The following is a 9,106-nucleotide window of genomic DNA, read 5'->3' as shown; positions in this document are numbered from 1 at the left end:
ATTGTAAATGCAGGAAAAATCCAGAGCAATATTGGTAAAAGGAAGAAGAAGAAGAAGAAGAAATAAGGTGGGATTTAAGGAAAAGGGTCACAGATTAATTCCAATATTTTTGGAGAAATTGAGGGGACCGAGGAAATCTAGCAATTAGATGAGTCATTCGTTGCATCAAAATTATAGGTTTTATATTTGGAAACGGGGAACATTTATAAGAACTAAACAAAAAAATCAGGTATAACAACCAAGTTAAAAACAAATTAGTAACATATTTTGTTAGCAATTTGTTATATATTTCCATGCATGTGCATGATCAGGTGTGCTTAATTAATTAATTATTCTTTTGCATATTTTCGATTTATTTGCACATCCTGTCAAGAAATACGGTTCCTGGTATCTACAAAAGCCTATTGGTGAACTCTAAACTGAACTCACAACTGAATTTCTTTATTTGGTGGGGGCCGGGATCATGTTTCATGACGAGGAGGGAGACAACCCTAAAACATGTTGACTAATATTAAAACATATATATAGTTGCAAAAAATCTTTAATTAACATGATTTAATCCACAAATTAATAATATTAATCCAACATATTAATTGGATATTCAAGCTAGCCAGGAAAAAAAAAATTAAATGGTCTATATATTAATTGGATCTTCATCATTTGGCACTCTATCTCTAGCTATATATTGGGTGTATGCATGTCTGAGATAAAAAATTGTGACACTGAATGTTTATGTTCCCATATATTTGGAATTGTAGAATTCAAATATTCTTGTGGATAAAATTCTTTAGTTTAACTAAATTACTCCCTAATCTAAATAAGGTAAAAGGAGTTATTATTGGCAATTACTTTAACTCCCTAACTAAGTAAACTTACAAGGTCATAAATTACCGTTAGATTTGTGAAAGATGATTATTGGATTTTGATCTGATGGTAGTTTTAAAGGCTACATTAATTTTGGAAGGACAACATGAAGACATGGGTCTTTTTTCTAGGATTACTCATCTAGAATAAGTGTGTATTTGCTTGAATAATTAGGTTCCGTCCTATATTCGCGTCGATCTAACCAGCCTGTCAAAGTGTTCTGTCATATAAGGTTATCTACTAGTAGGTTTTCCACAACTACAAATTAGTTTGAAGGAGTCCTCTCAATTTGACATTAACGGTGTGGTATGTTAATGCTAGGTTGTCCAAAACCAAGACCAAATCTGAAGAAAATTAAGCATAGAAAGATATTCTTAGTGTTTCATGTTAATTAGTTGTTAGAATATAAATTAAATGATTAAATTAATTCTTAATTTTTTATCCGAATAAGCGGTTATTTTATATATATATTAGTATTTTCCCTTCAATCTCATGTATTTCTTTGGTAATATTAATCTATGAGGTGGATAACAAAACATCATAATGGACCTATGCGATGCAAAAATTAATTCAAAATGAATATGAAATCTAAGAAAGATGAAATAAATAATATAATCACTCCCAGTCTCCCACATATAATTATTGGGGGTGGTCAAGCTATTCCCACAGCCTTTTCGGTTTTCTAGTACTATTATTTTTTTGGATTATTTAGAAGAGAAAAATAGAACCCCAAAAAAAAAAAAAAAATCACGTGTGCCACATGACCCTTTTTTTTTTTTTTTTTTTTTTTTTTTTTCATTTTAATGCCACTTGCTAACAGAATGTCTTATTTGTATATGATTTCTTGGCTTCGATGTTACTAAATTTTAGGAAAACTTTGCTTAGCCCCTAATGTTCTATCACTTTTGCAATCGTATCCTTAAACTTTAAAAAATTACAACGTTGAATCGTCATATTTTAAAAGTTTGCAATGTTATTCGTAAACAAAATAAATAAATAAAAAAACCCAAACCCATGGCTAGCCTTAGCTGAGTCTGGCCAGGCCGCCCACAACAACGTCTATACATGCAAGCGGTTACTAAACTCAACTAACCGCTATCTGCATATGCGGAAAACCGCATACGACATACCCATATATATATATATATATATATATATATATAGCGACACTTTTTTTTTTTTAAATCACAAAAACCTATTTTCCATTAAGAAATAGAAGTGTCTAATTAAAAATCATAGTGCCAATCAAATGGCACGATATATATATATATAACGTCAGATTCGGATGTCTAATGATCATCAGCAGAAATTTGATGCAAATTAATTAACCCTTATTAATCACACTTGGTCCACGATATATAATCAGACTTTCCTCACAGCGCGCTTTTAAACAAAATTCAGATACATGGGTCGACTTGTAAGCTAGTTTAGATGAGTTTGATGAGAAAGAACAGGAGCTTAATTAGGAATCAGTTATGGAGCAGATCCTCTGACTAAGTAATATATATGTCAGTGACACGATCCAAACGTTAATTTATATGTCGTGATATGAAATGCATGCATTTTCTCTCTCTGTGTCTCTCTTCCTCTTTCTTTCTTTCTAATCCATAGATATAGAAAGGTTTGTACCTACGTAGGATCCAGCTGCATGAGTTCTTAGGATCTGGTTCCATATATATATAGGCCACCCGCCACCCACTGTTCGATCTGAGAGGTTTTGCATTGAGAGGGAATTGTTTGGTACAGTACTTTTGCACCATAAATGACAAAAGGGTTCAACAAATTTTCTAGTTTTCCGGCAAGAAGAGTGATTTTACCGGCTGCATTGTCGATTGTGATCGCAGCTGGTACACGTTCTTCACCATCGAAGGAGTTCAGTACAATTCCAGAAGAAGTTACTTTTGCCCTGACCAAGTTCCGTAAAAGGTTCGCGAGCTTTATACTTAATTTCTATTTACTTTTCTTTAATATGCTATGCATTATTAATTTCTAAAAACCATATTTTTGTTCCTGTTTCTGTGAATAAATGGTATCGAGTTTTTGTCCAAGAGAAATGTTATGTACAATTTTTATTTTATTTTATTGATGTGATTTTATTAATTGCTTAATTATTGTTTTTTTTTTTGAATTAAAGATTAATTAATAATGTCATATCAATAAAGTGAAATAAAAGTATAATGAATAACATTACTCTTCAACGTCTTCGTGAAATTATTATGTGCATCATATAAAATTTTGAAGCTATCTTATAATTTTTAATTTTCCTTTGAATTAGGCTACTTTTCTCTTATATATATATATATATATATATATATATATATATGATTAAGTTTCATTAATTAAATAAAAGTAAGATATATAGGGTGTAGAGAACAACAAACTTCTTAGTTGATACAATGCCAAATAAAAATAATAAATAACTAAAAAGGGCTTAAACAATAATTCAGTCCAATAAATTCTTGGCCTACCGACTTAAAAAGGGCAGCAAAAAAAAAAATTGATTCTCATGGCAAATTAAAAGATTGACTGCTAGTAGGCATACTTGCGGCGGTATGCAACGAAAAGTACGTCTTGATATATACATTACCGATCAAATAGGTAATACAATATTAGAGATTGGACCAATTATTGGGGAGGACCACATAATTGCCTTGAGATTAATTCATGGTATAGTATTGGTACGTAGCAAAGTGAACCTTCATATTCTAGTTATTGTCATCCAAAAATTTCCATAATTGTGATGAAAGGGAGAAATAAGGAGAAGCCTCTTCTTTCACGTCTTTCTTCCATAATTATGACATTGAACCAATGATTATGATCTGTTTTTGATTTTGGTATATATACCTTGAACAATGGTTTTTGTTGGTTTCTTCAATTTGTTTTTGATTATTTAATTTTGAGTCAAATAATGATGCCTTGTAAAAGGTGGAAAATATATATTAATTTAGCAAACTTGTTACATGTAGCACTCTATGATTTAGGGTTTGTTTGGTAATGGAGATGGGGTTGGCCCAAACACTGTTCATATTTGACATATTCTAAAGGATTGGAATTCCCTAGCTAGAATCTCTTGTATGCCGAAGTTTAGGTGATTAAGAGAGTCTTTTGATATATTGGTCCATCTATTTGAACAGGTGCTCAGATCGTCCGAGCACCTGCTTAGATAGAAGGGCCTATTAGAGGCCTCTCGTAACCTTCTGCCCAATTAATTGTAAGGGATCCCGATCCTATTCTGAGCCATTAATTGGGCTAATCGGGCTACTCTATGATCATACGTTTATGTTTGTACAAATGAATAAAGTTGATTATAATATTCAATTTTTTGTTTATTACCTTATCCAAACTTTTAATATTTGGTGATTTAGGCTTTTGATTTGAATCATTCATTTTAAGTATATACCTTATCCAAACTTTTTTTCTTTTCCTCTTTTTGGTTGCTTGTTTTAATGATCACAATATGCTTAATTAACAGCTCATGCATGCATGGGCTTCTTATCTATTCCCATACATTTGTGCTGCGGACAACTAGCTAATTGCCTCGACTAATTAAAGAAAATATTTGGAACACTATTGAACCCAATCGACCACAATACTGCTTGTTAAATGTTAAATATATTATTTTTATCAACCAAAACTTTTAAAATAAGTGGTGATTTAACATAACATTTGAATAAAATGTTATGAGTTTGAACATTATTTTCATAATTAATTCACTTCTCATTTTAATTAAATATCCTACTTGTCAAGCCTTATTTATTAATTAGGGAGAGTGTTAGAATATTAATTAAATGATTAAATATACATTTTCCTATCAAGTTAACTTTTTTTTTTTATGAGTTATTTTTGTAAGATGGTTAAATTGGCGATCCATTTTTATTTTATCTTTAATCTATGAATAATACAAGACATTTTTTTTAATTCTTTTATTAAAGAAGGACTAAGGTTATATAACATCTTAGAAAAAGTAATGAAAAACATGACGTTATTAATTAGCATATTTTACAAAAGAACAATCAATCAAATTCAAGTTAAAAAAAAAAAAAGAAGAAGTTATGATCACAAAAATGAAGTCACATGCATTGCACGAGTTACGTGGTGTCAATTACTTAAAAAGAGCAAGCTGCTCATGACCACAAAAAAACATGAAATTTCTTTTTACTGTAAATTAATAATTTATTCGACATGGACTTTAACTTGTTTGGACATACTAAAAATACTGTTCAGTAACTGTTGTTCTTCATGCTTAACGAAAAACTTGCGAAATAGAGAGAAAAAAGAGAAATAATGTCACTGTCAAGTGGAAATAAAAATCCCACTAACGAATATTCATGTAAGAAATGACCCAATTTGTGGCACAGGCTCTTTCAAACTGACCTTTCTTTCTTCTTATTCCACTAATATTTTTCCTTTTTTTCTTTTTTTTTTTCTTTTTTTTCTTTCAGTCCAAAAAATAAAATAAAATATGATGTAGGCAGTTTTTGAAAATGAACCCTGCCATCCATTCTCTCACATGCACTCTCTCATTTCCTATATAATGAACCCTTCACCCACAACTCTTTTCAGTCATCTCCTTGGCAACTTCTCCTGTATACACAACTTTTGGCTTCTTCTCCTTCTCCTTCTCCTTCTCCTTCTCCTTCTTCTTATTCCCTTGTAAGTTTCAGTAAGCAATATTATTGGGTTGGAAATATCATTTGTAACCCTGACATGTTTTTCCTCCTATTGTTTAAAGGTTCAATAAACTCACCTTGTTGTGGTGGTTTTTTATTTTTTATTTTTTTGTTCTAGTTAAGGAAATGTTGAAATCATGCATGGGACAGGCCTTTTAAGTTTATTTTCTGAATATTTTGTATTTTTCACTGATTAAAGTTTTGATATGTTGCAGAAGAGACCTTGAAAGGCTGCTATGGGTTCTCTCAGCTTCACCAACGAAGGAAAGGTAAAGAAACTACAGAAGCAAGTAAAAGTTTCAGAAATAGAAAATATTGTCCTATCAATGGGACCAAACTTCATTTGTCAGGTGGTTGGAGCTGAGGTCCACATGCTCTGTATTTGAATACAAACTGACGATCATGGAACGATATATGATTTCACTAATAATTAAGTTTCATGTGTATGATGTGATATTTAACGATCTATGACAAAAAAAAAGGTCACATACTTTTAACATGGTCAATCAAATTGGACTAACTAGCTAGTTATACCCATAAAAATCCACTGGACTTTTTTTTTTTTAATGTAAATTAATGAAGTTCATATGGTGGCTTTGGTGTTATATACTTTATTATGACTGTCTTTTTTGGATTAAGTTGCACTGAATAATTTTCTGAGCTGCTTGGTAAAATGAAATTAATTCTTAGTTATTATCATTTCTTTCTAGCAGGTCAGAGAAGAAAACATTAGCATTGGAGATGCAGCTGTGACCAAAACCTGCAACAAGAATGGACAGTTGCTGACCAGTACTCCTAGAAGCAAGGATTGCCTTACTAAAAAGGGCACAGGAGGGTGGAAATATACAAGCATCTTGTTAGGTACCTACCAATAATTACATATTCTCTCTCAAAAAAAAAGAAAAAAAAAAGAGAGAAAATGTTTATATTATTATTTTTCTTTAATTTTCAAATGTGGGGTTGATTTTATTATTCATTAATTAATTTTCTTCTGCTTCATTAATATGGTGCAGCAAATCAAGGCCTTGCAACACTAGCTTTCTTTGGCGTTGGTGTGAACTTGGTTTTGTTCTTGACTAGAGTTCTTGGTCAAGAAAATGCAATTGCTGCCAATAATGTTAGCAAGTGGACTGGAACTGTCTATTTGTTCTCTCTGGTTGGAGCTTTCCTCAGCGATTCATACTGGGGCCGTTTCTTAACCTGTGCAGTCTTTCAGATCATTTTTGTAGTGGTAATATAATATTATTTAGTTGACTGTTACATAACTTGATGATGTGATAGTTACTAACCCTTATTAATCATTTATTCACATCAAACATCTTTCTAGCTTGCTAACCAAGTTATTTACTAATTATATTAGGGTTTGGGGCTATTATCGCTCACGTCTTGGCTATTCTTGATCAAACCAACGGGCTGTGGTGATGGGGAAATGGCTTGCATGCCCACATCCTCAATTGGCGTGGCCATTTTTTACCTATCCATCTATTTAGTAGCCTTTGGATATGGCGGGCACCAACCAACTCTTGCCACGTTTGGAGCAGACCAATTTGATGCGGCAAACCCAAAGGAAAAGGGTTCGAAAGTGGCTTTCTTTGCCTACTTTTACTTTGCACTCAACGTAGGCTCTCTTTTCTCCAACACCGTTTTGGTGTACTACGAGGACACCGGAAGATGGACACTTGGGTTTCTGGCGTCCTTTGGTTCTGCAATTATTGCCTTGCTGTCGTTTCTGATAGGGACTCCTGGATACCGCTACGTAAAACCATGTGGCAACCCTCTCCCACGTGTTGCTCAGGTATTTGTCGCCACCGCTAAGAAATGGCACGTTGCTCCAGCCCACCCGGAAGACCTCTATGAAGTGGAAGGATTAGAATCTGCCATTAAAGGGAGCAGGAAGATTCTTCATAGCAGCGAGTTTGAGTGAGTATTGGAAATAATATTTATATTTAATTTTTTTCATTAATATAGTAAGACTAGGAGCTAGTGGTAATTCGTGTTTGAGTGGCAGAATTCGAGGTGTATCAAGATCGTATAAAATTTTATCTGCTTATTTTAGTCCGATCTATTTAATCAAGCACTTAATTTATTAATTTTTTGTTTGGTTCGCAAATCATATAAAAAATTGTTGGCTATACGTCTTAATCATATATCTAGTTAGGACAAAACTTTAGATTGACAAAAAAAAAAAAAAAAAATCTTCAATTGAGTTTATTAAACTAAAATCTATCGTTAGAGGCTTAGAGCTACAATATATTTGTTTGTTTTGTTAATATCATGGTATAGTCACCGTCAAGTACTTATTGGATGGCCTAGCTAATTTTCAAGAAATAAATGAAGGAACTAATTGATACTTATATGTTGCTTGAAATTCTTCAGATTTTTGGACAAGGCAGCAACAATAACATCAAGTGATCTGTATGGCCCAAAACATCCATGGAGGCTTTGCACTGTGACTCAAGTGGAAGAAGCCAAGTGTGTTCTTAAAATGTTACCTATTTGGGCATGTACTATAATCTACTCAGTCATCTTCACACAAATGGCTTCTCTCTTTGTAGAGCAAGGGGATGTGATGAATACCAAGATCGGAAACTTCCACCTCCCAGCTGCCAGCATGTCTGCCTTCGATATTTGCAGTGTCCTTATTTGCACTGGAATTTATCGCCAGATTCTGGTCCCCCTTGCCGGAAAACTAAGCGGAAATCCCAAGGGATTATCTGAGCTTCAAAGAATGGGCATCGGGCTCATTATTGGAATGCTAGCAATGCTTGCAGCCGGCGCCACTGAGATTATGAGGCTCAAACATGTCATGCCTGGTGAGAAGAGTAGCTCCTTGAGCATATCTTGGCAAATTCCTCAGTATGTTCTTGTTGGAGCTTCGGAAGTTTTTATGTATATTGGTCAACTGGAGTTCTTTAATGGGCAAGCCCCAGATGGTATTAAAAGCTTCGGGAGCTCCCTTTGCATGGCTTCGATTTCTCTTGGAAACTACGTTAGTAGCTTGCTTGTTAACATGGTAATGGGGATCACTGCTAGAGGCAATAATCCTGGTTGGATCCCGGATAACTTGAACACAGGCCACATTGACAGGTTTTTCTTCCTGATTGCAGTGTTGACGGCTTTTGACTTTGTGATTTACTTGTTTTGTGCCAACTGGTACACGGGCATCAACCATGATGACAGCGAGAAAGAAAGCACGGATCAGAAGCAAGGGCAAGAAGGATTGGTCAGCAGAGTCTAGCTAGCTAGCTCCAAAATTTTGTATATATTATATTATCTGAGGTCTAGCCATTTATTTATGATGATGATGAACATATTTCCGCAAGAAGAAAGCATGACCTTTGTTGATGAGATGGATGGATCGACTTGAAAAGATGATATTGCTGTGGAATGATTACTTTCTTAGAATGGTAAAAGTTAGCGGATGATGTTTGGTGGTTTTAATAAGGTTGACCTCTCTAGGTATATATAAGGTGTGCTTTGAGTTGTAAGGTTTTAGTGGAGAATGTCGTCAATGGCATGAAATGTTTCTTCTCATGCTTCTCTTTCTCATTTTCTTTGTTTTTGGAGGGTAT

General features: G+C 33.5%; 1 protein-coding gene across 2 annotated transcripts; it reads left to right on the top strand.

Annotated features, from left to right (window-relative positions):
- Positions 1-5,473: 5,473 nt before the first annotated feature.
- LOC132164232 (Major facilitator superfamily protein) lies at positions 5,474-9,106 on the top strand. Of its 2 annotated transcripts, none has more exons than XM_059574698.2 (6): positions 5,474-5,517; positions 5,750-5,803; positions 6,248-6,395; positions 6,548-6,765; positions 6,895-7,454; positions 7,911-9,106. In XM_059574698.2, exons 2-6 carry the CDS (start codon positions 5,771-5,773, stop codon positions 8,770-8,772), a joined length of 1,821 nt encoding a protein of 606 aa, XP_059430681.1. In that variant the 5' UTR covers positions 5,474-5,517; positions 5,750-5,770; the 3' UTR covers positions 8,773-9,106. The 2 variants fall into 2 exon arrangements, with proteins under 2 accessions (XP_059430681.1, XP_059430680.1); XM_059574697.2 differs by having other exon boundaries at positions 6,245-6,395.

The sequence above is a fragment of the Corylus avellana genome, chromosome 8 (genome assembly GCF_965113065.1).
Source record: "Corylus avellana chromosome 8, dhCorAvel1.hap1.2, whole genome shotgun sequence".
NCBI lineage: Eukaryota > Viridiplantae > Streptophyta > Magnoliopsida > Fagales > Betulaceae > Corylus > Corylus avellana.
Note: the sequence above shows the minus strand (reverse complement) of the source record. Positions and strands in the feature narration are given on the sequence as shown.